Source organism: Eucyclogobius newberryi, unplaced genomic scaffold (genome assembly GCF_026437365.1).
Source record: "Eucyclogobius newberryi isolate DKJ021-1_F unplaced genomic scaffold, fEucNew1.0.hap1 SCAF_1, whole genome shotgun sequence".
In the NCBI taxonomy this organism is placed as follows: domain Eukaryota; kingdom Metazoa; phylum Chordata; class Actinopteri; order Gobiiformes; family Gobiidae; genus Eucyclogobius; species Eucyclogobius newberryi.
This window is the reverse complement of record NW_027315723.1, coordinates 29,932,832-29,959,547: the sequence shown is the minus strand read 5'-3', so window position 1 is coordinate 29,959,547 and position 26,716 is coordinate 29,932,832. Positions and strand designations below refer to the sequence as shown.

Sequence of the window (26,716 nt, the reverse complement as noted above, 5' to 3'; positions counted from 1 at the left end):
GAATAATAAGTAACACATGCTTAATCCTACACGCTCCGCTTCCTCCTCAAAATCTTTGCCTGTATCATTTAATCAATTCTACGTCCCTGTTGAATTTTTGTCTCGCTTACGTCTCTGCTTCCCCCCCTTTTGTACTTTTCAATTTCTCTTTCATCCTGGCTTCCAATAGATGAACAAACCTAAAGAACAAGTTAGGGATGAAGAAGTTTGTTTTAAGAACATAAAACAAACATTAGAAGGTAACTGGACACATTGGACTTGCTGTTAATATTTATATACTTAAACAACAGTTAGGTTAAGGTTTCTGTAAGGTTTCTATTTGCCAAGGAGCGTTCACACAATACACTACAACAAAAGTAACTATGACTTTCAAAAGAACAAACAGAATAAGCCTGCATTTTGTCCCCAACAATGCAAATATTGTGTCTGCTGGAATGTCTGGAATCATGGAGTCGAACCTTCACTTTTACATTTTCTGTTTTGCTTTTCTTTTTCTGTTTTTTTTTTGCCTGGTTTTGCTTCTTTTCTCACAGTCTTTTTCTTTCATACCCTTTTGCAATCCCCAATTTTGATGTCCAACCCTTGCACCCTGGCCTCCCGCAGCGAGAGCAGCGCAAGAGCCTGAGGGAGCTCAAAATGTGGCTCGACCAGCTGGATAGAGACGCCATGCAGGCCCAGGAGACGGAGGCCAATCTCGCCCTGCAATACCAAGTGAGACAGTGCACGTGTCAGCTGTGTGTCTGTGTGCGCTCGTGTGGGGAGGGTTTAGACAGGGCAAACCGGGCACAGACGCTCCTATTATTAGCTTAATCAGGAGCATTACACTGTGGGGATCAGACACCAGCAGTCGTACTTTCACTCAATCTGGCTTATTTAAGATAAGATAAGATAAGATATTCCTTTATTGTCCCACATGGGGAAATTTCATTGGTGCAACGCAGGTAGATACAGAGGTAGATCCAGAAGAACAGATATAGGAAGTCTGAAAAACACTTTCAGTAGAAGATCTCCTATAAATAAATAAAAACTCCCATAGACAAATAAATAAATAAATACCATTGCATGTGATCCCGACAGTAATTGCACATGAATATGTGTCACGACAGCACATGAATTGCACATGAATTCCAACAGCAATTGCACATATGACAGAATTGCACATCAGTATTAGGTTAGGTCAGTATTGCGACGGGATAACGTGGCGATCTCCGGGTAAGACGACTGTTCTCCTCAGTTTCATGAGTTCCTCCTTTGTGTAAACGCGGTACGGCGCCGGCCGGGGGGCGGGGCCGGAGCCGGGGGCGGAGCCGGGGGACTCAGAGCCAAGACACATCGCAACGACACGACGAAAACACTCAATCCAGCCGAATAAAGTCAAAACAAGTTAATTTAAAGCGATTCCAGTGCGTGTCCCGATCGTTCGTGAAGTTCCTCTTTCATATAAACGTGTATATAAACGTGTACCGACGACACGCCGTACTTTAGCGCGGCCGGAGGGCGCGGGGGGGGGCTGGTGGGCTTGCTCGGAGCTAGCTCACGTCACAACAACACAACAAACGCAACGAAAAACGCTCAAATCCAGCCGAAAAAAGTCAAAAACAGTTGAATTAAAAAACTATTCCAGCGCGTGTCCCTATCGTACAGTAAAGTAGAAAAAATATACTAATTATATTTACAAAATATAGGAGATAAAGCACAATAAGTGTGAGAAAGAAGAGAGAGCGTTTACACCGGGCTGCCAGCTGTACCAGCGCCTTATGACGATTGATTTCACCAAGCCCCGGGATAGGATTCATATTCAACAGGAGCAGCATGTGGGTTATCCCCGTTCTTTTTTTTTTTTTTTTCAAATGAGAGGAGATAGGGGCACGCTGTCAGTGTTAATCAGTAGCGGCGCTAATGAGGGTTAATTTGAGCAGTCTGTAACTTTTAATAATCGCTATTTCATTGAATAGACTTCTTATGGTTCACCAAACGTACACATACAACATGTAGAATAGTGCTGACCCATTTTTATGTAAAATAAGTGTTCAGTGTTGTTTAGGTCTTGTTTAACATAAACAACTATTTTAATACTTTTTCTCAGTTGTTCAAGAGTTTGCGTGTCCAGTTGGAGATGAAGAGAAAACTGATGGAGAGTGCTCTTCAATCCACTCAAAAAGATGGGATGCTCACAGTGGATCAAGCTTTGGTCAAGCAGGCCTGGGAAAAGGTGTCCAACAGGGTAAGTCAACCTAATTGATGTATTTTACCTTTGAAAAAAATGAAATGCATTTTTTCTTTACGCCGTTAGATGCCTGTCAAATATTTGTGGGTTAGCATCGTTCCCATAACAGATAGCAATTCATAAACAGAATATAGTATCTTTTGAATGGGCAAAGTCCTCAAAATAGCACATATGAACAGTGAGCTGACACCCATAAATAATAAGAATACAAATCTATAAGTAATGGTAAGTTAGGGATATCAACATCCAGTAACTAAACATCTGCCATTCCCAAGACTAAAAGTATTCTCCTCGCATTTGATGTGAAACCTTTAATTATCATACACCATTAGTTTGTTTGTAATTCATCATTTATTTATTCAATGTTTAACCAGGTAGGTGAGTTGAGAGCACAAAATAAACACAAGAAAAAAAGACACACAACGTACACATCAATCATTAAACAGTTGCAATCAAGAAATAAAGGTGTTAAAACATATGCACTTATCCTGTAAAATACTACTGTTTTTTTTTAAATGCAGAGAGAGGAGCAAATGGATTAAGTGTCGTAAATGGTTCCAGTCACTTGCTGCAGAAAAACTGACATGTGAATAGATCAATAAGTCTTGTCTTCACACAAAATCTTAAATATTGTATACATTAATGGGTCCTCTGACTGTGTTGCAGTTGCTGGATTGGCACTTGAAGCTGGACCGGTCCCTCCCGGCGCCACTGGACCAGGTCGGCTCCTGGCTTCACCAGGCTGAAGGAGCTCTGAGACAGGAAGTCATTATGCAGCAGGCTCACGAGCAGACAGCTAACATTATCCACGGAGCTCTGGAGCAGCACAAGGTCAGCGGACGCTTGAACATACAGCAGATGTTTGATCAGCCCGGGTGTGCCCTTTGCTTTCACGTTTTTGCCTGTGTGTGTGTTTAAGGATGTGCTGAGAAGCCTGGAGAGCCATAAACTGGTCCTCCAGAGGATCCACACAGACAGAAGTGTGGGTGGGGTCCCAGTGCCCCCAGACCAGCTACAAGACATGGCTGAAAGGTGAAAATACAAGCATATATGATAGCTCAACATCACAACGCATTTCTCTCTCATATTACACTTTTGTCTGCTATAAGATTAAAAGTTCTTTCAAAGTCGTTTTTGCATAATATGTCCCCTTTATTCCTATTATTTTATTGCATGCACACTTTTCTTGGTACCTGCACTTGACAAAAGAATTTCCCTACTGTGAGACAGTTCTGTCAAATATAATTTGAAGTTTTCAATTCAAGATTTGACCATTATAAACTTTGTCTTTTACAGAATGAATTTTGTTTGCACATCTTCAAGTGTCCAACTGGCCAAGATGGAGTTTTTGGAAAATCAGCACCACATGCAAGCCTTCCTCAGTCTGGCTGAATCCAGACTCAAGTCCTGGATCATCAAATATGGCCGCCAAGAGTCAGTAGAGCTCATGCTGCACAATTATAATGTAAGTCAATGTGCCATTATGTGAATATGTGAACTGTGAATAACATAATTTTGACCAAATGTATTTGATAGTTTTTTGTAGAAAAGCAGAGATTCTTTGACAACTATGAAGCATTGTTCCAGTCCCTTAAACGTGCTGGTGAGGCGTATGTCATGGCTGATAGTTCAGGTGAGGAATTTTATTGCATTATTGACCATCCAATATGTTTTCATCACCTCCTGTGGCTTTAGGCATGAGAAAGCGTTCACCATAAAGAAGTTAATCTCAGCGCTGACACAAGCAATCCGAGCCAAATCTCCCACCGTGATGTTTAAAAGCAATAAGTCATCAAAGTACCTTTAGATGTACATATTTTTGAAATGAGCCAGATATAGTCTTATAGACATAAAGACATAAAAAACAGATACATAATGTGAAAGGTGAACACTTAGTATACACTAATTAGGCCATGACATTAGGACTGGAGCGTGGCAGAATACATTATACTAGTGTTAGGTGGCATATAACAGGCAGCAAATGAACATTATGTTCTTGGAGTTAGAGAGGTAGAAGTAGTAATTGTATATTATCAAGTTTTTCTGGTGCACCTCTATTGGTGTTTTGCTGGTTTGCTTGATGGATAGGTGACTGAAAATTGTATGTTTTTGGGGTACATAATTAGTTTGATTGGTACTGTACTAATTACCTCAATACATTTTCTTTTGATAATTGTAAGACAAAGAATATTTTTTGACACTTTCTCTGTCAATGACTCAATCACTGTGCAGCACCTCCTCCCAGCTGCTCAGTCTGTCTGCTTTCACAGCCTGGTGGAGGGGAGCGTCTGCGGGCTACAGCTAAATGAGGTTCTCCTCTCCTCTCGGTGGGGAATACGACCCCATTTGCTAGTGAGGGGCTGCTCCACTTCTGCAGGTCTCTGGGAGCAAACAGGCAGAGCTAGTTGGTTTCATTAAGATTTGGAGGCTGCATTGCTTCAGGGTATGAAGGGGCAAGAAACCAGGACATCTGATGGGATTTGAATGGCCAGCCCCACAAATAATAAAAATATATAACTCCCCTCTTTGCAATCATACCTTTGTGGCCCAGCTGGTAATTAGTTCACTCAGCTCTGTTTGGTTCAATGATATCTTTTACATGTTGTAGCTGTAACTAGGACAGAAGGAAAGAGAGTTTTAGTATAAAGACTCACAGTATATGCTGCTGTATATGTAGTGCTGAAGTGGTACGTCCAACAACAATACATCTATTTCAATTTTTTGAGGTCACATATTTGTCTATAGAGGCTTGTGCCTCTGTCAGCCTTTATGGGCTCCCTCAAGTTAGATCACCATCTGCACAGTATTCTTGAAACTGTATTTTGGTGATGAAGCTGATGAACACGTGTATTTACATTCAGGAGGAATGTATTTAGTCACTGAATACCTGCATTACAATGTTTGTTACGTACATGGCCAAATCAGACCTTATTATTCTGAATACTTTCAGTTTAACTTGCAGTATTATAAAGTAGTATAAACATGACTTGTGAGTTAAACAGCCTTGTGTTTGTGGCATTGTTTGTTCTGCCTTTATTCCTCACTGATTTGAGAAGGAAAAATCACACACAACACAAGAGCTGTGTTTTCTCTTTTTCCCTCACTAATAATTTGCAGTTTGGAGCCTAAATTACAAAATCAAATACCACAATGTAATCCTTCGATTTATGTGTATTTTGAATCCCACAAAAAAATTCAGAATACAGTTATCAAAATCAGTATATTAATAATAATTATTAGCAATAATTGATACATGCATGTAGTTACTTCCCTACTGCCATTAACAGCCGCAAAATATTATGACCTAAAGTGCTATTTATGCTAATTTGATGATTTCAACTTGATATAATTTCCATTTGTGTAAGACATCTGCCATAAAATCTATGCAATCCACCCTCTTTGTCCTGAGCATGTCCTAGATTGAGTTACTTTGTGATTGGAAGGGCATCTGTTATCAAATTAATTTTACCGCCATTGCTTTTGATAATGACACTTACGTTTTTAGTCTGTTTCATTGTTTGCACTGGTATTGTATTATGATTTTATGCTGTTGTATCTCCTTACCACCTTGTTCAAGGGGACTTTGTAAATATAGATCGACTGATTGATGACATTTTTTTCGATAGCGGAGGAAGGAGAGCTTGGGGTGCGTCGCTTCATCCGGGAGGTGGTGACCCAGTGGAGGAGTCTGTCCATGGAGGTACGCAGTGTGGGGAGTATGCTGGAGGAGGTGCTGTCCAACTGGGAAAGGTACAACTCCACTGTGGTGGCACTACAGGCCTGGCTAGATGATGCCGAGGCCTCCCTGAGCCAGCCAGAAAACATTAAACGGGTAAGAGTTAAACTTTATAATATACAAACAAATCAAGAAATGTATTTTTAGTTTTTTTGAATTATATATATATACAACAGAGCTAACGAACAGAAAAAGCTCAGTGAGTCAGGCATGTTGGCGTATTTGCGTCATGGTTAGCGTATAGTGCTCTCGCTTCACAGCAAGAAGGTCCTGGGTTTGACTAATGGACGGGGCCTTTTTGTGTTGAGTTTGCATGTTCTCCCTACAATAGCTGGTGTATGAATGAGAGACTGTAAGTTTGTCCATATTTAAGTTCAAAATAAACCTTTTGTTTTGGATCAATTAAGCTTCTAGTGTCTTCAATCTAGAGCAATTGAAGACTGGACTAGAAATATATGACAAATTTTGCCTGATCTTAATTTGGAACTACGATAAAGACTTATCTTTTTACATTTGACGCTCCATATTCACTGTCACAAACAGAAAGCTTTATAAGGACCATTTTAACATGTCTAAACTAAATCTTGGGTTTGAATCTGTAAAATGACAGTGACTTCTACTAAATCAGCCCAATAATTGCTTCAGTTTAGTCGCCCAAGTGTGATCCTATTAGCAGTCTCCATTCAAGTATCAAATGATCTCTTGTCTTGCGACCAGCCACCGAGGATACTCCACTATTGCCATGGTTACCTCCGATTCCCACCCCACCAAGGATTAAGCAGCTAATTACCCCCATTTTGTATTGTCCTTTAGTTGTCCTGGTCTTTTGTTTCATTTTTGATTAGCTCTTTTTGTTCTATTCAGTTTCATTGTGTTGCTCTTTTTGTTAATCGTTAATTTCTCTTTGTCTCCTGTCAGTCTGTCTTTTCTTAAAACGTGTGTCTCTATTGTAGGAGTTTTTCAGGAATCTAAGCCACTGGATGGATCAGCACTCGGCTATGAACGACGCAGGGAATTTTCTGATTGAAACGTGTGATGAGACAGTATCTCTTGATCTGAAGCAACAGCTTTTACTAATGAATGGCCGCTGGAGGGACATTTTTCTCAAAGTCAAACAAGTAATTAAAAAAAAACTGGAAGTCAAAATATAGAATGAGCATAAATTATGTATTTGTTGAAAACAAACGTATTGACTATTTCGCCCTCTTTTAGTATGCTCATGCTGATGAACTGGAAAAGTATCAACGGGATCATGTAAAGGCCATTTCAGCTCTTAAAGAACTTCTGGAAACGGCAGAAACCAAACTTAATTCTGAAGTTAATGTGTCTTTCCTTAATGTGAGAGCATTTCTGCAGAATGTGGAGGTAGGAAGCACTATTTTCATTGAAACTATGACATGACAGACATACATACATCTGTTTGCTTTCTGAAGGGTGATTCAAAAGAATATATTACACTGTGTGACCATCAATAGACATAATGTATGAAAAACTTTAGACAAAATTTGACCAGATAATGAGAGACTTTTGGCATTAAAAAGTCAAATCAATGTGGATTTGTGGATGATTTTTGAATAGCTCCAGTTCACAAAACACTTATTGACTGAGGCTGATGGGGTTATATGTATAGTTGTAAGATAAGACAAAATAAGATAAGATAATCCTTTATTGTCCCACATGGGGAAATTTCATTGGTGCAACGCAGGTAGATACAGAGGTAGATACAGAAGAAAAGAACAGATCACATCGCTTATAGGAAGTCTGAAAAACACTTTCAGTAGATGAACCTCTTTGTTATTCTCAGGAAACAAAGCAAAAGGTTGCAGCCATGGAAACACAATATAAACTGGCCGCCCGCAGTGCCCAGCTCCTAACGAAGGATGCGCCACAGGACGAAGCCGCACGAGTCCTGGCGACTATGGCCACAGCCAAGTGTCAGCTGAGTAAGGTAGGTTTTATGATGACACAGGGGCAATACTTGGGGACAACTTCAGAAATCACCATACTGTTTAATTACACGGTTACTAACTCTTACTAACTTGATCGGATTCAATGGTCTATTTAATTGTCTGCAGGTGAGGGAGCGCTGTCCCTCCCTCGTGAGAGAGTGTCATGTCCTTCTGCCACTATTGGAGGAAATGGAGAAACACATCAGTGTGTTTTACCAGGCCCTGGAGCGGGCGAGCTGCATCACGTCAGCAGAGAGAGAGACAGAGCCACAGAGCCAGGCTCAATACAAGCACAAGTGGCAGGTTAGACCTTTTCTGAGAAATTGTATATATATATATATATATATATATATATATATATATATATATATATATATATATATATATATATATATATATATATATATATATATATATATATATATATATATATATATATTTATATATATATATATATATATATATATTTATATATATATATATATATATATATATATATTTATATATATATATTATATATATATATATATATATATTACTATATCTTGATGGTAAACTGGGTGCTTTTATGGGCTCAATAGTGGTTCTAGTACTTAATCATTAATCATCATCTTGCTTGCATATTAAATTATGTAGATTTCTTTTCAGGAATTGCTAAACCAGCAGCAAAGTTGCAAACGTTGCCTCTCAGTGATTGAGAAAAACCACCACAGCCTGCAGAGGGCGATATCCACAAGCAAGGTGCTCAAAAACATCAACATGTCTATGCTGCAGAAGAGAGTGTGTGAGATCCAGGCTTCAGCTCAGGTTTGTACTGCACTTTTTTGGACAGATACAATGTCACAGATACTCAGCATTCACCACTGTGCTGGTTATAATAATGAGATTACAAGTATCCGAACGCCTTGAGGGCAGCGACTGCAGATTACATGCACTCAAGGGTGTTATTATTCACATAAGTGACGTAACACAAACAATTCAATTACATTATTACACTGTTGAGACCAATTACCCCTCATCCATCTCTCTCTGCTATTTTGTCAGACCTTGCTCAAGGAGATTGGGGACTGGAGAAGGCAAGAGGAGGCTAACAACAGCCTTAGACGGAGGTTTGAAGATTCCCGTCAGGAGTTGGAGAGAATATTGAAAACATCTCAGAGTTGTCTGCGGGAGAGTGGAGACGCGGAGGACCTGTTGAAAAAACACACAGTACGGTTTTGCTTTGATATTTGTGCACACTTGAAAAGATCTGTCAATCCACTCCTCACTCAGCAGCTCAACAAGATTTCATCACACTCTTCTCTCGTTCAAACACAGCCCTCTTTATAGCTGCATGAGGCCGTGTGCATGAATGAATTCATGGGGAAACACACTCTGAAATGCATTTTAACGATTACTATGCATGTGTCCAACATATTAAATCAATATTTTATTTAGACAGGGGAGTGTAGAACTGCAAATATCTCCTAAAGTACCATTATTTTTATCTTGCTGTTGCACATCTGGCCAAAATGAACTCTATTAATACAGGATAAAAAGCTATTTTATTAAATCTATGTATAACTGAATTGATGCCTCAAATGGAGTGATCTTTTTGCTTGGCCCAAGAAGACATGGGTTCAAATGCACTTATCAAGAAGGACATTAAGACCACTAAGAGTTGAAGTAAAAAAGGTTTAGTGCAATTGTTCATGGGTGTTATAAATCAAGCTTAGGTTGTCCAAGAATCTTAGTAAATTACAGTTCTTTTGGGGTATTGCCATTCTGTTGTCAAGATTGTCACAGGAAGGAACCAGTGACAGGTGTTCATATTGTAGTGTTAAATAAATGTACTTTAACACCGTCAAGCCTCATTTGTTCTGCCTTTCAGGAGGTGTTCAGCCAGTGTGACCAGCGCATTCTGAATGTCTTCCTGAAAGCGTGTGACGAGCTGACCGACATCCTGCCAGAGGAGGAGCAAGAAAAACTACAGGAAACTGTTAGGACACTGCACAAACACTGGAAGGTCAGAGTTCATTGTGGTTTAATTCGGCCTCTAATTAGTGTCGACCTCTGGAGGAGTGGATCCGGAACTTCATTAACTAAACCCAGCAAGACCTTGATATATCCAAACCTGTCTCCCGCAGTCATTTTTAATTAGCATGTAGTCATTAGGGTAATCTAGCTTTCTGTGTTTACTCTTTGTCCCTATCTGGTATATTTAGTCATGTTGATAGGTAAGGATGTCACAACAATATCACATTTTAATGTTACGATTATTGTGAGAAGGAAAATCCAGATTTTGCGATTTTTCTAAATTGTTTGCACACCAACCAAACAACAGTGAAAGCCTTAATTTACTTCCATTCACAATGTTTAAACGATCACCATTCCTCACTAGCTTTATGTACTCAAACTCTTGTATATATTGTCACATAAATACAACAGCCTAATAAAAATAGGACTTTACACGTAATTCAAAATTATTGCCCCAAATTGCCCCTTAGTGAAATTTGAACAAAAAGTGACATAATATAGATTCAAAAAGCACATGCCATGTTTGTATTCTTCATTGTGTAATTTCCAGCCAGAATGGATTCAACAAGTAAAATGATCCTGTCCTCTAATGTGCAGAATGTCCAAAGTGAGCTACCGACACACCTTGTTCGCCTGAAAGTGGAAGTTGAGCAAAATCGCGTGGCTTCAATCCTCCAGGACTGCCAGACCGAGCTGGACAGAGAAATGCAAGCTCTGTCTGGGACCTGCACCAGCGAACGACTGATCAAAGAGCACAGGGTAAGCTCTGGGACTTAGTTTTAATCTCAGAAAAGATTAAACCAAGGAGTAAAAACTACGATTAGATCAATTAATGTCCTCATCATGAACCGGGAGCTCTCCAAGTTGATCTTTTTTCCTCTCTCCTATCTCCAGACTTTCTTCAGGGAACGCAAACCTCTGACTTTGTGCGAGAAGAGGATTAGAAACATGGAGGATCTCTGTCGGAAACTGCCTGACAATGACGTTGCTTATCGCGTGCTCGACTCCACCAGGGGCGCGGTGGAGGAGGTTAGGGCGATGATCAAGACCGCCCACCTCAAACTTGAGCAGCATCCCGATAAGTGGAAAGACTGGAATGAGAGGTGCGGGTTTAACCGAGTTTAACCATGTCCATTAATCACCTTTATCTAACAGTCTAACGCTGAGGGCACTTTTTTGTCATAGGTTTTGTGAACTTTCTGATTGGGTGTCATCTCAAAGGAGGCACGTCCGGTTTCTGAAGGAGGCTGCAAGAAATTCAAGCGATCACGAGCAAGTCGAATCTGCTGTTCAAGTGCGTGCCATAAGTTGTTTTTTAAAATACTTTGTGGTTAGAGTTAGGGTACTGGTCATTTGTTTTAAAATACCAAATATTGAAACGTAATTGACTTACAGGAGCTACAGGAAGCAATCGAAGGTCAAGAGCAATGTCTTTTGTGGTTGAAGACTCGACTGTCTGGGCTGTCTGAAGTCAGCTCTGAACAGGAGATTCAGAGACAAAGGGCGTCTCTGGACAAGCTCTCCACAAACCTACGTGCTCTGTTTTCTTCTCTTTGTCAGGTGGTTAGAATATGCTATCAATACTGTCATAATGTCCAATCCCTTTTCCCATCCGTCCTCTTCATAACCATCTGAATTTGATATGTTTATATTTGCAGTGGGATGAGGAGGGCTCTGCTATGCTCGAGTCTGGTGAGCTGAACGAGGATTTGCACAGAGCTCTTGAAGAGATGTTGAAATTACAGCGGGAGGCTGAAGATCTGAGCCGCCGACTCATGGACGCAGAAGAGCTGGAAGAGGCCAAACAAATATATCTCATTCACCAGGTCTGTGATAACTCATGTTGACTCTGTCCATTCTGTTATATGTGAATTATTACAGTTTCACCTTGATGTGTTTGGCCATTAAAGGGGACATATTCTGCATAAACAACTTTAATGAGCTACTAACCTTGTTACAACAGTTTCCTCATCATTTGTTTACTCAAAGTTTTATTTTGAGTGACTCATGCATGTTTGAGTAATCCTGTATTGTCCTGCAACTGAGGCTTGAGTGCTCAGAAAATTCCTGTTTTCACCTACCCCCTATCCCTGCCCACATCCCTTTGTTGTGATTATTATTATTAGTAGGACTGATACATTTTAGGTTATAAAGTGCTATTAGGTCACTTTACAAAAATAAAAACATGTAAATGACAATTGCTGTGTGTAACAGTGAAATGTATGAAGAGGCGGAGCTTCTCAATTCTACTGTTTTGAACAGGAAGTTAATGTGCTGTTTCTATTACTATGCTGTTTTAGATCAATATTGCGGATTATAATGAATATTTTGTAAAATGATGATCCACAATATGTCTCCTTTAATAGATATTTAATTTCTTTATAATTACCTGTAGTAAGTTGATAACTACATTTACAAGTATGTTTTTAGTAATATTCAATTTTTATGTATCTTGTAAATGTCTGTTTATAAATCTCAGAATAAGCACACTAATTATACACTGTCAAACACACTTGAATGATGTCAGTGTCACAATGTTTCCCCCCAGCAACACATGAAGCGCCTGTACTCAAACCGCAGAGAGGCTGAGCTCCTGTTGCCTCACTGTCACCAGCTGCAGAAAGAGCAGGGCTTGAGCGCGTCTGTGTCGGAGCTGGAACAGGCCATCAGAGAAGTGGACAGTCGCTCAGAGGCAGAGCAGCACGACCTGCAGGTACCAGGACCCCCCCCCTTTATGACTCTGTTAATGTTTGTGGTCTGAGTAACATTGATCCGTCCACACATGTCCCGCTGTCATCATCGACTGGTCCATGTTTATCCTTAATCAGGTATCGATTGTTGTGTGGTATGTTAATATTGTTTGTGACTGTTTGTACTCTCTCATTGTTTTTATTGATTTTACAATCAGCGGGCGTCTGCAAGAAAATGTATAGGTCAAACATAAAAGGAGAAAATAACTAAATACTTTGGCTCAAGTCGGTGTAGTCCCTCATTCGTCCAGGAGTGTTCCAGTGTAGATAAAGTGTAGTCATCTGGACTCTGTTTTTGAAATTCAAGACCTTTCCACTTTCATCAGAAAGTCATTCTCAATCTTGACTCAAGTAATTTACATTCAGATCCTGAAAGAATACAATTTATTTACATTTTACTTCTCAGAGAACTAGTTGGAGTAGCATTAGTTGTAATATTTGTAGTAGCAATGTTAATAGTATTAATAGCTAAATCAAAAAAAGATGTAGTTAAGTATGATGTTGAGTACTTGACATGAATATTATTTAGTCACTTTACTCAACTGCAGAATATGGTTTACATTTTTATTCCTCTTTAATATCTGGTCATAAAAGTTTGGTTTCTTCCTCAATATTCTCTCTTTATAATTTCTAGGCCACACTCAGCTCCTGGCAAACATTTGAATCTGAAAGAGAAACAATTTGGGGGTTCATCAGCAGCACCAGCAACGAGCTTCACAAAGAGCTCATTTTCAACAGCGTGGACGGCCTGAGATCCGAGCTGGCGCATAATAAGGTTTGCGTGCGCGTTGAACCATGTTTACTCTGTATACATTGCGGTTCTTGTATTTGCTTGTGAAACACTGTGCATGTGCCTCTTTGCTGTGTACAGGAGCTGTGTGCCGAGGCTGAGGAGTTCTCTGTTCGAGCCGATCTACTCTTGGAGAAGGCCACAGATTTGCATATGAGTGGCAAAACGCAAACTCTCCTTCTACAACAGGCTCAGGCCACAAGGGAAGAGGTCGCACAACTTCAAGACCACCTCAACAAAATGTATGTGAAAAGATATGAGACAAAGTTGGCAGTGATAGTATAGGGGAATTGCACAATCGATTAAGCTATTTGGAAAGATAACATGTTTGTATAATGTGCATTGGCTGTTAGAATCCTTGCTCTGGGATTAAAAACAGGCTAATCTTTTTGGATGAATGGAATAGGACTTGGGAAGGGTGTGGGAAAAAAAAATGCAAAATGAATATCCCCAGAGTTGCATTTGATTCCTCCTTGATGTATTTATAATTGTCACTTTGCCCACATATTTGAACACTGAACTGTATTGAACATTTTCCAGTGTTTCCCAGCTGGAGATGATGTGCTTGTGGTGGCAGCGCTTCAGCAATGAGTCCAAAGCTTTTTCTGATTGGATCATCGGGAAGGAACAGGAGCTGGAGGCCATCAACCCCGCGTCGTCATCGTCGTCCCCGGAGCCGCTAGATGAGAATATCACTGTTGTGGAGGTATCTGCTAAAACACCAGCTGTTATTATTATTATTATGGTTACACTAAACATCAGCGTCTGTGTATTTGCTCCCAGTTTACGTGCAGCTTCAGATGAGATTGAAAAGGCTGTTTGCACTGTAATTTACAGTATCAGTTTTGCCTCAGGGTTATTCATATTAAGTTGAAATATGACGGAATTTTAATCTTTTCTTGGGAAATGAGCAAGGGATTAGTGATAGGACATAGAAAGTAAATTGAGGATGTTTTTAATCTTATCCTGAAAAACTTAAGCCGTGCCAACATTTTTGAGTGTTTTGAGCTTGACTATGCATTAAATATGAGGGTCTATTTTCTCTAGCCACCCCGAGGCAAGGACATTGGTACACATTTATTTAAAAGGCAATGCTTGGTGTACTGCCTCCGTACATTTGTACCTTGATCAAGAGAAGGTACAAAGAGAAGTGTTAACTCGTATTATGATCAGCTGCTGCTCTGTTCCTTTTACCCGCAGAGAGCAGGAGAAGAAACCCACTCAGCTCTTTTTACTTGGAATACGTTGCAGAAAAACTGGAAACAGACTGAGGGCTTGTCCTTATATGACTTTAAAACCAGGATGAAAACATTAGAGTCTTCCTCAATAATGTGCGATTGTTTCTCAACCTGTGTTATTTTTATGCTATTGGTTGATTAAAGGTTCAAGAAAAAGAATAATAGATTGTTTCTGTCACCAATTGTTTAAGTGTAACACAAGAGTAGCTTTTTCACACAAAGCTTATACAATCAATACATATGCAATATATTTACATATTTATCTTATAGCCTAGTTCATTTTTTATCTATAGCAGATTTTAATCATTCTTTCGTCTTATCATAGTTCATTGCTTTATGTTGCATTGAATCACCAAATCAAGTTCCTATGTTAGTGAATTCATTGACAATGGCAATAAACTTTTTTTCTGATTCTGATACAACCAATGAGAAAACTCCCCTTAAAAGTATATTTATTGGTTTGTGGCAGGGCATGGCTGAAGCTCTGGGTGAAAAATGGACCGCCATCGCTCACATGGAGGCAGACTGTGAGTGCTTGTCCAAGTTTGTGACCCCCGGAGAGGCAGGGCGCATTCGGGCGCGACTGACACAAATGAAGAGATACTGGGACGAGCTGAAGGGGCGCGTACAGCAGGTGGGAGGACAGCTGCACCAGAGCGCCACCTACAGGCAGCGCTACAACGACAATCTCCAACAGGTCTGTTCAATTTATTATTCATGCCACAATATCTCTGCATTGTTGTGCTATTTTATTTTATTATTTTGTTTTGTTTTAAGATAAAGAAAACCATGACTGATCTGAAGGAGAAGCTGGACTGTCCGATCAACAGCTGTTCGTCTTCTTCTGAAACCTACAAAACCCTCCAAGAACACATGGTATCATTTGCACGTTGAAAACATTATCAAAAAACTATCCAATCCAATTTGATACATAAAACGACGAGGTGTACATTTTGTCAGCGTCGAGTTTATCCAATATGGCCGACTTCCTGTATGACTTAGGGCGATGTCATAATATTATTTTTTACATGTCCTTCCATGAACTATTTTTTGGAGTGAGCGTCATTTTTACGGCCACTTTTTTTGGCGTCAGGCTCCCATTGGCCCCATGTTATTTGATTTTTGAGGTGGCGCTACTGAGCCGTCTTTCAATATTTTTTCACGAAACCTTCACTCAAAATTAGAGCTCACGGACTTCGATACCACCCACGAGCATATCAGTCTTTGTTTAGTGCTCGATTTTTTAAATCAAAAACATCAAAGTGGACTAACAAACATAACACATAACAGAGTGGTACAGTGTAGAAATATAATTATTGAAAGTCAAGGCCTCAAACTACTGTAGTTAAAAGCCAAAGAAAACAAATGTGTTTTAAGAAGTCATTTAAAAACACAAAGTGAATCAGCTTGCTTAATGTGCAGGAGCAACTCATTCCATAATCTTGTTCCAACAACAGAAAATACACCAATCTCCTCTAAGTTGTCTCTTCAAGTAGAGCCTGATCAACTGATCATAGCATCAGAGAGTATGGCACCAGCAGGTCAGCGCCACAGGTGGGATGAGGCCATTTTGGTATTTGAAAATAAGAAACATAATTTAAAAAAAGTCCATTCTGGGGTGTACAGGGAGCCAGTGTAGAGCAGATAACATTTTGGAAACATGATCATATTTTCGTGAACCTGTCAATAGAAACTGCTGCTAGGTTGTTACAGGAGTGTGTTCCGTCTCCAGGAGGTGTGCCAGGCCATTGACCAGCTGAAGCCCAGACTCATGGCCCTTTGCTCGTCCCTGAAGCGGTTCAAAGAGGGCGGGCAGCTGGAGGAAGAGGTGACAAACCTCCAGAAGCAACAGGCACTATTTATGGAAGCTGCTACTCAAAAACAATCTACTTTGGAGAGTCTTCTAGCTCTGTGGCAAAGGTAAACATCTGTAATTTAAAATTGAAATCTGTAAAATATGTCCACAATATTCACATATGAATATATCGTATTAAAGTGGATTATTGAAAGATTATTTGATTTTTATTTCATACTTACCGTTTCAAGGACCAATTAAGCCAACAATTTTCTCTATTATTGTTTAAACCACCTAATAAATATGGTGTTTCTTATCAGTTTCATATAGCGTGCAATTTGCTTTCATATTGACTTGTTTATGTGCGTATCGGTGCTCTGTCTTGCGGTTTATGAGTGTGTTTGTGTACAGGTTTGAAAAAGAGAGTGTGTCAATGAAAAGCTGGCTGGACAGGTGCGAGTCGATTTGTTGTCCAGACACTGACCTTCTCTCTGCAGACAAAGTGAAACTGAGAAATGAACTACAAAATGTACAGGTAACTACTGTATATACAATTTATACAATTTATTCCAGAACAAGTGTTGAACTCTACAAGCGCCATGCATTTACGATCACTCAAAGAACATGACATGAGCTCGTAGCTGTGATAGAACAAAAGGAAATAAGCAAATTGTGACTTTTAATATTGTGGCTCATCATTCTTCACAACTTTATTGTCTTGCACAGGAAATGCAGAAGGAGACTCCATCTTATGAGGCTCTTCTCTTTGGCCTTTTAAATCTTGGCATTTGTCTTTATCCCACTGCACCTGAACCTCGCACCAGAGAGCTTAATGAAAACTTGACAGGGCAACAGCAGAGAAGCTATTCTTTGAAAAATACCATCACCCAACGGTCCGTATTTATTATCCATTATTTTTATTTTGTTATTACTATATTTATCTGTTTTCTCTTCATGTGCTTTTAGGTTAAAGTTGCTGGAAACACAACTGGCTAAACTCCAGCATTTTGATGAGGCTCTGCTGAGTGTGACCCAAAGCAGTGAACATTTCCTTTCGGAGTTGAGAGGTTCATCTCTAGTGGATATTGGAAACCTGCAGGCTTCATTTAATAAAGTCAAGGTTAGCAGTCAATCAATGGCTTTCAACCGTTTTAAAGGCCAGCATGCAAACACATTAATATAGATTTTATGCCTGTGATAATTTGTCAAGTGCAGTAGTTGAAGAGTACAGATTTTATATGCTTGTTTGCAGCCGTAGAAAGTAAAAAAGTGCAAAAGTAAAAGTACAGTAAAGTTTTTAGCTATTTGTACTTTACTTACGTACATTTTACAGGGGATAGTTTTAACTTTTACTTCACTATTTGAGATCAATACGTTTACTTTTTCAATACGTTTACTTTTTTGCTCCTGTATCTGTAATTTCAGTAACAAAATTGAGTACTTCTTCCACCACTGTTTCTTTGTATATAGACAACGCATAAACTTTTTCGCACCTTTTATCCAGGAATATGAAATACAGTTGGAGCAGCTGTTGTCATTGAAAGCAAATTTGGAAGAGAAAGTGTCCACCCTGCTCCTCTCGTCCATCCCTGAGGCCCAACAGCAGATCCAAAACTGGACAGAGGACGGTCTACAGCCCTTGCGCGAGTACCAGCGCCTCCTGATGTCTCGTTCAGAAAGCCTGGCAGAGCTGAAGGTCTTCCTGGACAAGCACGGAGCAGCAGTAAGCGTAGTGCGCCACCTTCACGAGGCTGTGGAGGGTCGGGGCAGCTGGAACCGCTCCAAGGCCGATGAACTGCATCATGGGATCGGGGAAGTGGCAAAAGACGTGGCGCGGCTGGAGGCGGAGGCAGTTGGATTAGACGGTCAGTTGAGCAGGGCGCACCTGCACTTGTGCGGACCGGAGTGGTGCGGTCCTAAGAGTCCCGGGCATTCACATGGGAGGACATCTTGCCGAGGTCAAACGGTGGCCCTGACCATGGCTCTGGAGGAGGTACAGCGAGGCGTGGGATGGAGGCAAAGTGAAGCAGATGCTCTTGGTGCCCTCTGGAGCTCCTTCAGGGAGAAGAAGGAGGAGGTGCTCAACAGCCTGAAGAAAATGGAGGATGCTCTGCGGCGGACGGATGCTAGAGAAAACACTATACTGGCATTTCAAAACAGGTACCCTTTTTATAGTTGTAAATTGTCAATCCAATTTATAATACTTGTTCTAGATCTGCTGAAAGTTCATTACAGTTGTTCAATATTAATTTACTCTCAACGCAGTGGTGGTAATAAGTAAGTAAGTAGCCACATCTGCCCTGGTGCTGAGTGTCCACAACAAATCATTCACACACACCACAACAACACATGAGGGTTGTCCCGGGAAGAGCATCTGACACAAAACATATACGAATGAATTGCCCAAACGACTGCACAGCAAGAGGCAGCAAACACCAGAAGGGCTGCTGAATATTCGAGTAACTGTAAAGCTGTGTAAACATGAGAACTGCCCTGCACACATTCAGCGGATGCCAACGTGCTCCACAAGATCGTTGTTGAACAGAGCCAATTGAAAACACATCCTGAAATAAGTACAGTAAATCCCTATTGTTTTGTCTGCGTCTCTCCTTTCAGGCTGCGCTTCTTCATCCAGCTGGAGGATGAGCTCCAGTCCCTGCAGCACTCGCAGCAGTGGCTACAGGAGAAAGGAAGCCAGCTGGCCCAGAGAGACACTGAGCTGTCTGGGGAGGCTCTGAGGGAGGTGGCTCTGGTGGAGTCCGCCTGGGAGAGCGTGAGGACAGCAATTTCAGATGGGTCAGATTTATTTATGGAGCAGATATTACTGAGCTCATTTTAATGAGCTCCTTTTAATGTTGACATTGTCTTTTGTGTCGTCATGCAGCCAGGAACAAAGTGGAGTTTTGGTAGATCTTCTTCGTCAGTTTCACAGTCTGAAGTCTGCCCTTAACACCGCTGTGGAAAATGCACAGACTGTCGCTCACAATCTGCCTGACCACAACCATAATGCGCAGGAGGCCAAGTGGATCCACTCACGGGTCAGCAGTGTCACACATGTAGCAGGAAATTATAATGTACTGTGAATTGTCCTCCGTTTACTTCATCAAAACAATTCTATACAATAAACTAATGACATACAAAACAAGTAGATTAATACAGGTGCATATGACAGGTTCTCATGATTTTGGAATTATTACTTTGTTTGGTGTGATTGTCCCTCTGGTAAATATTTATCTTAATTTCGCATTTGTTGCAATTTGTGAATATAAAATGTAGAAGAAGTAGAAGAAGCCGAGTTCTTAAACTGAATCCCTCCTTTTATATTATCCCAATGCATTGATAATTTAAATGCAACTGACACATTTTTCTTACGCGTATCAAAGCTAAATATCACATTTTCTATCATATGGTACATTTACCCATCGCTCTGTCCAATGAACATTCGGTGTTCTTTTTTCATTTTAGCATGAAGCAGTCCAGGAGAACCTTAAAGAAGAACAAGAAGAAATGGACCAGCTCATCAGTATAGTGGAGGATCTACAGAGAGAGCTTGAGAAACTACCAAACTCAGACACAACCTCCATACAAAAAGAGATGGAGGCATTAAGAGACCAGTGGCTCCAGGTAAGTTATGATGTTTTTGACAGCTAATCACTATATTTAGAGGGTATACTTCAGGCGCTTACTGCTTTCACATACAGGACTGTATTTGATGAAAAAAGCAAAGGATTTTCCTATTGCAGTAATGAATTGTCCCCGGCCCAACACATGTAGTGCTTCATACAAGTCTCTCCTTCCTTCAGAAATGAGATAATGACTAGGTAAAGAATTGGGGATTGGTTTGGGGTTGTTTTTTGTTTAAAACCAATTATTTTTTCTGATAAAAGTCCAGGCCATCGCACCCAAAGTCAGTCAATTTTCCCCTTTTGTGGAATGTACCTTGCTCCTTAGCTGTCACAAATGAGGCAGAAACATAAACACGTCTAGACATGTTGTTTACCATTCTGTGTTTTTCACACTTCATTTCTGTCAGACCAATTATAACTCAATCTCTCAGTGAAATAACGGGTCCCTCCAAGAGATGGAGTGTGGATCTATATCTGTCTTTACTATTGACTGAATAGACATGCATACATACATCAGGATTTTGATCTCTCTGATTTTTATTGATGGTCATTATTTTGTTATTTTAACAATCTACCCTAATATGTAGCCCCATAAATCACTCATTAAAATGTGCACCAGCTGCAATTTATACAGATATGTAACATTGCTTGCTGTGAATCTTTCAATAAAGTGGAGAAGATGCTTTAAATAGCCATGTCTTATATCCATCTGCTTCCCAATTTTTCCAAAAATGTTCAAATGATTATACTGTGCATTGCACCCACATCCAGTTACCATTATAAAAAATAAAACCAATGGTCAGAGTATTTGAATAATGTTTTGATTGTGATAATTTGACTACAGGTAATTGTAATTAATCAATTATTGTTATCATCATCTATTAACTGAGTACATGATAATGATTATCCTGAGAATGAAAAGAGTCTGTGTTTACTCTGGCTAATGAGTATCAAGTCACGCCAAGTGTTCACTTCCTGTGGTTCAAATTTAGTTTGAAAAAAACTGCTGTTTTGTGTCTTACAGGTGTCGGAGCGTATTCAAACCAACACAGAGAGACTAGGATTCTGTGTAGACCTTTGGAACGACCTCAAAGCGATGGAGCAGGACATCACTGAATGGGCTGCTTCTTCTATCACAGATCTTACCCACTGTGTCACCAATCTGAGCGACAAGGAGAAGACAGAGGAACATCTCACAGCATTTCAAGTCAGTATAAGATGAATTGTTGGTCATGGGGTGGCACTGCTCATTAAAGTTTCACATAGAGAGTGGTTTGACTGAAATGTTCTGATTATGATCCCCCAGGCAGAGGTGGAGAAACGAGAGCAGAGTCTGGATTCACTGCAGGAGCAAGTTACAGAGCTGAAGGAGAGGGCCAAGCTGCAGGAAACCCCATTACAGATGCAGGTGAATCTAACACAGACAGACAGAATAGAATCTTAATGTGGATGTAGTTACAGACTATGTTTCAGTTTGGTATAATGGTTTGCTCCACCTGGGCTTCATATTACACTATAAGTAAAGTGTCTTTTGTCAATCATGACAATACACACACAGACTTACACCAGAAACACGGCTCAATCCTGTATTAGAAAAGCATGCTATAAAAAGGTTTTTAATATTTTCTTCATGTTTCTTAACTAGGTTCTTGAATCTGACCTGAGAAAGAAGATGACCCATGTTCAGGAGGTGTACAACCAGGCCAAACACACGCTGACCTACTTTAGTTTCCAGAAACAGAGACTGGAGGACCTCATATCCCAAATGAGTGAGCGGCTTGAGACTGTCGAGGGCTCCTTATCTGACCTGACTGAGGCTACACCTCTGGAAGACATTGGCACAGTGAAGGTATGAAACGTTGTAGGTTAAAATTAACCTTGAAGAAATCACAGTAAAGGGTAAATGTCATGGCTTGTAGGACTTGCAGAGTGTGTTGCAGCAGCAGCGGGCTGACATGGACTCTGCCCGGGATGCCCTGAGTGCGCTTTGTAGGTCTCACCCCTCTGAGGAGCTGTCCTGTCTCTCTTCTGACCTCACGTCTATTGCCAAACGAACAGAAACAGTGGCTCAGCGTTGTGCCAAGACCAAAGGAAGTCTCCAAGATGGGCTACAGATTCACTTTAATGGTAAAACAATTAGTTTTGTGCTGTAAAGCATGTGCATGTAATGTGAATATGATATTAGAAAAGGTAAATCCCCAATGTTCAGGTCAGAATTCTGGATATCTAGCAAACGTTATAAGCAGTTCATATGGTCACTGTTGACTTTTTCAATCCGCCCACTACAAGCCACTCTCCTCTGACACACACTGTTGGGGGTGCACTCGCTTTGCTCCAAAACACACCTGAGCTTCAGAAAACGACTGTTCTTGTCACATCTGTCCCTGGGGAGGTGTATCTATGGCAACGCACAGCTGCACAGCATGGCCCCGCCTACACCTCCCACCTTGTCTCCTCTTGTTTTAGTTTTTGTATATTTACTTTAAGCTTATAGTTGACAACTCGCACTGACAATTACATGTGCATATTGTTGTTTTTAAGCCCTTGTCTCTTTCTTTTTTGATACAGAGCTTGTCAAAGACTTGCGCTCCTGGCTGGCGGATCAGAACTCTGAGTTGAAAGAGTGGCGTAACCAATCTGGAGATACTTCTGTCCTAAAGGCAAAGCTACACAGGCTAACGGTACGGTGTTATACTATCTATTTTTGTATATTATTACATTACTCTATTGTCATGTCGGTAAAAGTGTTGTATATAGCTCCAAGTGACCATTGTTTCTCATCTAGGTGTCAGAGGAACAAACAGCAGAGGGAGAGAAACGTCTGTTTCAAGTGTCTGAGGAGGCTGAGAGGCTTCAGCATCACCTTTCAAAAGCTGCAGCTGCTCAAGTCCAGGACCATCTCTCTTCCTGCCAGAGAGAATGGAAGAACTTCTTAGAAAACTGTTCCCAATGTCAACAAGATCTGCAAGATGCTATTGATCTCTTAAAAAAGTAAGCCTTCTGTGGTGTAGTCTTCTGTGCTGGTGGAAAGATTAAATTGATCGCCAACAATATTTTTCCCTATAGTTTTGATGACAACGTGGGGCATATGAGAGGCTGGCTGAAGCAGATGGCGCACAGCCTGAAGAGCGAGCCTGTTTCTGGGGATGAAGGGCAACAGAGTGGCCTTGACACTGCAGAAGAGCTGGAGAATGTGGAGAGAGTACACAATGAGCTGCAGCAGAGACGGTAGGCTGTGTGCCACTTAGTAGGCAGATATCATAGTTTTATAGTGTTAATGTGGCAACTATTTTACTTTCTTACAAGGGAGTCCATTGAGCGTCTGTGTCAGGAGGCCCATTCTCTGTCAGAAGCCGGGAGGGGTACAGGGGTAGAGGTCAGAGTAACTGGACAGCTCCATATGGAGCACCAGTCTCTTCTAAAAGCAGCCAGAGAGAGACTCAAATGCTGCCAAGAGAGCCAGGCATTCGCAGAGACCCTCCAGGGGCTCTGGGCCTGGCTGGAGGAGATTCAAGAGAGGCTAGGAACAGTGGACAGCACCATGGGCACCAAAGATCAGCTGCAGCAGAGGCTGGAGACTGTGCAGGTGAGTCTTTTTTAATTTATCTACTCAGCCATGTATTTTTTCTGTCTTTGTAATGTCCTTCCTTACAGTTGGAGGAATATAATGACTCTTTTAAATACTAAATACAGTTCCCTTAGACTTGCTTTGTTTTACCAGGATATCCTGCTTTTGAAGGGAGAGGGTGAGGTGAAGCTAAACATGGCCATGGGTAAGGGTGAGCTCGCTCTACGCAGTTATGGAGCTGCTGGGCAGGAAGTGGTCAAATCTCAGCTTCAGGAAGTGGAGGATGCTTGGGCCACTCTGCTTGTGACTGCCATGAGCTGCCACAGGTACTCTTCATACTGCACACATTTTTATATTCTCATCTGGTTCTTTACATGGATCTACGTTTGAAATTGTAGTCTGACAGTGCATAATTGAGTGTCTGCTTATGATGTCATAAAGCTGGCACTATTATAACACTTTCACCGATTTCAACAAGTTATACCTCTTTACGATCGCTTTCACCGTCTTAGGGGGGCTATTGCTTTTGACATTTTTACATACCGTACTTTTTTTCAGTATTTGCAAAAGTAAATTGCTAATGCTAACGCCAACGCTAGTGCTAAGCATTATTAGTGTCTCAACAGGGAGGAGGGGGTGCAGCCGGGTCACCAAGGCTCTCTCTCCCTTTCTCCCTGCTCAGGTCTGCGTTCAGCACGATCTTGCAATTTGTCAGGACAAACAACTATTTGAGTCGCAAACTACGCAATCATCAACTGTGAATTACTGAGCGTCATTGGTATGCTGCAAAACGCAGCAGAAAACATGGACGGGCGGGAAGGTGGCCGTGCGAGAAGGCTGAAAATGTTTCAACAAATATTGAACATTTTCAACAACACATGTAGTACTCTGACACACATGTTACACACATACATTACTCTGTATCTATATCTCGGCTCTGTAGCCACGGCCTTGTTTCAAGTTCAAAGCACGTTAGAACATCCTCTTCCTCCTCATCCTCGGCATATTCTTCAACACACCCCAACTTTATAACTAACTAAACTACATTACACAACTTCAGCTTAAACAAACTAGTACTGGAGCTAAAGAGACTTTATATTATACTTTATAATCTTTATTCTTTAGACTTTATTCTAATATTCTTTATTCTGGTTTCTTATTCCTATTATTCCTATTCCTATTCTTCATGTTCATACTCGGGCATTTTTGACCCCCTGAACATCGATAAAAGTCACACATGGGACATAGATGCGATCGGCTTGGCTCGCACTCAAATAAAATGGAGCTTGCCGCGTGGATCCACACGGCCCGGCGCCGCGCCCCTAGGGGAAGAACGATAGACTCGAGCATTTCATGGAATGAACATTCCATTCCATGGCTTGTGCAAAAAGTCCTTCCAGGCCACCTCCATCACAACAAATTGATATTTGAATGTCATTAATAGGTTAAATACATAGAGGAGTATTTGCCTAATGTGGTAACTGAGATTGATGTATCAATCGGGTGTAAGGTAATGTAACTGTGTAACTGGATGCCTTTTTGTATAATGTGTGTAATGCATGTGAATTTTATGGAGAATTTCATTGCAGACCACACAGTGGAAGGTGTTTAATAAATTACAGATGGGGTCTGTTTGTCTTTTTGGTGCTAACAGATGAATTATGTATGCACATGGATGTGTGGAAATACAGCAGTTATTTGCACATGTAGTTTGACAGATGGAAAGGAAGTCTATGGGTGCAGCTTCTACTCTGTAATTTGACCCTAACCATATACTAACTAGAGCATTAGAATAAAGTATGATCAAATCAAAACCACATAATGAGTTTGATTGAATAGGGAAAAGTGAGCACATTTTCTGAAATAATTCTAATTATTGAATTGTGTGTTTAGTCGGTTGGAGTGGACTGTGTCCCAATGGAGTGGATATTTGGACAGTTCGAAGCAGCTGCGGTGCTGGATGGAGGCTCTAGAGCGGGAGGTGAGCTCCCCCCTCACCCCGCAGCCCGGGCCCAGAGAAAAGGCCGCTCAGCTGGACAGACTCAGAGCACTGCTAGCTGATCTCGAAGACCACCAGGTGGCACTGTCCAGCCTCGAAGAAAAAGCCCGGGAGCTCTTCAAAAAAACAGGAGATGCAAGCTTCAATCATGGGGCCCGAACCCAACTACAGGCACAGTTTGATGAACTTACAGCACTGGTGGAGGTATGAAATACACAGATTTGTAACACATTGAAATGTGACTTTGTACAAGAAATATAATAGCAATTATTTCTGTAGGCCCGGGTTAGTCTTGCCCAGAACATAGTGTTGGAGCATCAGGAGTATCTGGAGTCAGTTCGAGAGTTGACGGACTGGCTGATGACAAGTGGAGAAGAGCTACAGCATTGGTCTGATACGTCTGGAGATTCTACTTCCATCAAAAAGAAACTCTCTGAAGTCAGGGTAAGGCAATATAAATATGTGATTACATCTTTTTAACCATTATATAAGGTGACAGGTCTAAATACTATACTATAGACAACATAAATACACATAGACAAATGAATGAATTATTATATTTATTATTCATGCATATTTAAGGAATAGTACAAAGACAAAAGAACTACAAATTGAACAGTGCGTAACTGAATTAACACCTTTCCAAGTGAAAATCACATATTTTCACAGAGTATGTGTTAAAAGTCACCTTTTAAAATGTCTTCATTGTGTTCCTATGGAAACTGAATGTGGACTTTATATATACTACGTACTATAATGTGTGATTGGCTGGCATTTGGATTTCACACAAGGAGGTTAATTGTCATGTAGTAAAAAGTGTCTCTTTCTGCCGACATGCTTTTATCATTTATATTTTCAAATGCTCTTGTAGGTCTTGATATTCCCATCTTTGTAACACGTGCATGATAAAAATGATTTGGAGCTGTTTTCCTCCTGCTCTAATCCTTCTATCAGATTTCTGTGGCACCTCTCAGTGTTAGCTCTTCACACCTTCTGATTTCGAAGCGTTATCTTTCCACTCT

The 26,716-nt window shown here is 40.7% G+C and overlaps 1 protein-coding gene across 1 annotated transcript in view; it reads left to right on the top strand.

Moving 5' to 3' along the window:
- syne1a (spectrin repeat containing, nuclear envelope 1a) overlaps positions 1 to 26,716 on the top strand; it is a 120,908-nt gene that overhangs the window by 24,097 nt on the left and 70,095 nt on the right. Inside the window, exons 10-53 of the mRNA XM_072442998.1 lie at positions 604 to 711; positions 2,087 to 2,224; positions 2,894 to 3,058; positions 3,147 to 3,259; positions 3,524 to 3,692; positions 3,764 to 3,860; positions 5,854 to 6,059; positions 6,917 to 7,081; positions 7,176 to 7,328; positions 7,768 to 7,911; positions 8,039 to 8,215; positions 8,561 to 8,719; positions 8,957 to 9,121; positions 9,783 to 9,917; positions 10,526 to 10,687; positions 10,823 to 11,031; positions 11,114 to 11,222; positions 11,324 to 11,488; positions 11,587 to 11,754; positions 12,477 to 12,641; positions 13,313 to 13,453; positions 13,550 to 13,710; positions 14,009 to 14,174; positions 15,176 to 15,403; positions 15,484 to 15,582; positions 16,439 to 16,626; positions 16,913 to 17,036; positions 17,228 to 17,394; positions 17,468 to 17,621; positions 18,006 to 18,661; positions 19,118 to 19,297; positions 19,386 to 19,539; positions 19,967 to 20,125; positions 21,152 to 21,334; positions 21,434 to 21,535; positions 21,773 to 21,976; positions 22,047 to 22,254; positions 22,696 to 22,808; positions 22,913 to 23,118; positions 23,194 to 23,355; positions 23,434 to 23,713; positions 23,849 to 24,021; positions 25,589 to 25,898; positions 25,974 to 26,138. Coding sequence (XP_072299099.1) covers positions 604 to 711; positions 2,087 to 2,224; positions 2,894 to 3,058; positions 3,147 to 3,259; positions 3,524 to 3,692; positions 3,764 to 3,860; positions 5,854 to 6,059; positions 6,917 to 7,081; positions 7,176 to 7,328; positions 7,768 to 7,911; positions 8,039 to 8,215; positions 8,561 to 8,719; positions 8,957 to 9,121; positions 9,783 to 9,917; positions 10,526 to 10,687; positions 10,823 to 11,031; positions 11,114 to 11,222; positions 11,324 to 11,488; positions 11,587 to 11,754; positions 12,477 to 12,641; positions 13,313 to 13,453; positions 13,550 to 13,710; positions 14,009 to 14,174; positions 15,176 to 15,403; positions 15,484 to 15,582; positions 16,439 to 16,626; positions 16,913 to 17,036; positions 17,228 to 17,394; positions 17,468 to 17,621; positions 18,006 to 18,661; positions 19,118 to 19,297; positions 19,386 to 19,539; positions 19,967 to 20,125; positions 21,152 to 21,334; positions 21,434 to 21,535; positions 21,773 to 21,976; positions 22,047 to 22,254; positions 22,696 to 22,808; positions 22,913 to 23,118; positions 23,194 to 23,355; positions 23,434 to 23,713; positions 23,849 to 24,021; positions 25,589 to 25,898; positions 25,974 to 26,138 — 7,755 coding nt within the window. The remainder of the gene's footprint in view (positions 1 to 603; positions 712 to 2,086; positions 2,225 to 2,893; positions 3,059 to 3,146; positions 3,260 to 3,523; positions 3,693 to 3,763; positions 3,861 to 5,853; positions 6,060 to 6,916; positions 7,082 to 7,175; positions 7,329 to 7,767; positions 7,912 to 8,038; positions 8,216 to 8,560; positions 8,720 to 8,956; positions 9,122 to 9,782; positions 9,918 to 10,525; positions 10,688 to 10,822; positions 11,032 to 11,113; positions 11,223 to 11,323; positions 11,489 to 11,586; positions 11,755 to 12,476; positions 12,642 to 13,312; positions 13,454 to 13,549; positions 13,711 to 14,008; positions 14,175 to 15,175; positions 15,404 to 15,483; positions 15,583 to 16,438; positions 16,627 to 16,912; positions 17,037 to 17,227; positions 17,395 to 17,467; positions 17,622 to 18,005; positions 18,662 to 19,117; positions 19,298 to 19,385; positions 19,540 to 19,966; positions 20,126 to 21,151; positions 21,335 to 21,433; positions 21,536 to 21,772; positions 21,977 to 22,046; positions 22,255 to 22,695; positions 22,809 to 22,912; positions 23,119 to 23,193; positions 23,356 to 23,433; positions 23,714 to 23,848; positions 24,022 to 25,588; positions 25,899 to 25,973; positions 26,139 to 26,716) is intronic.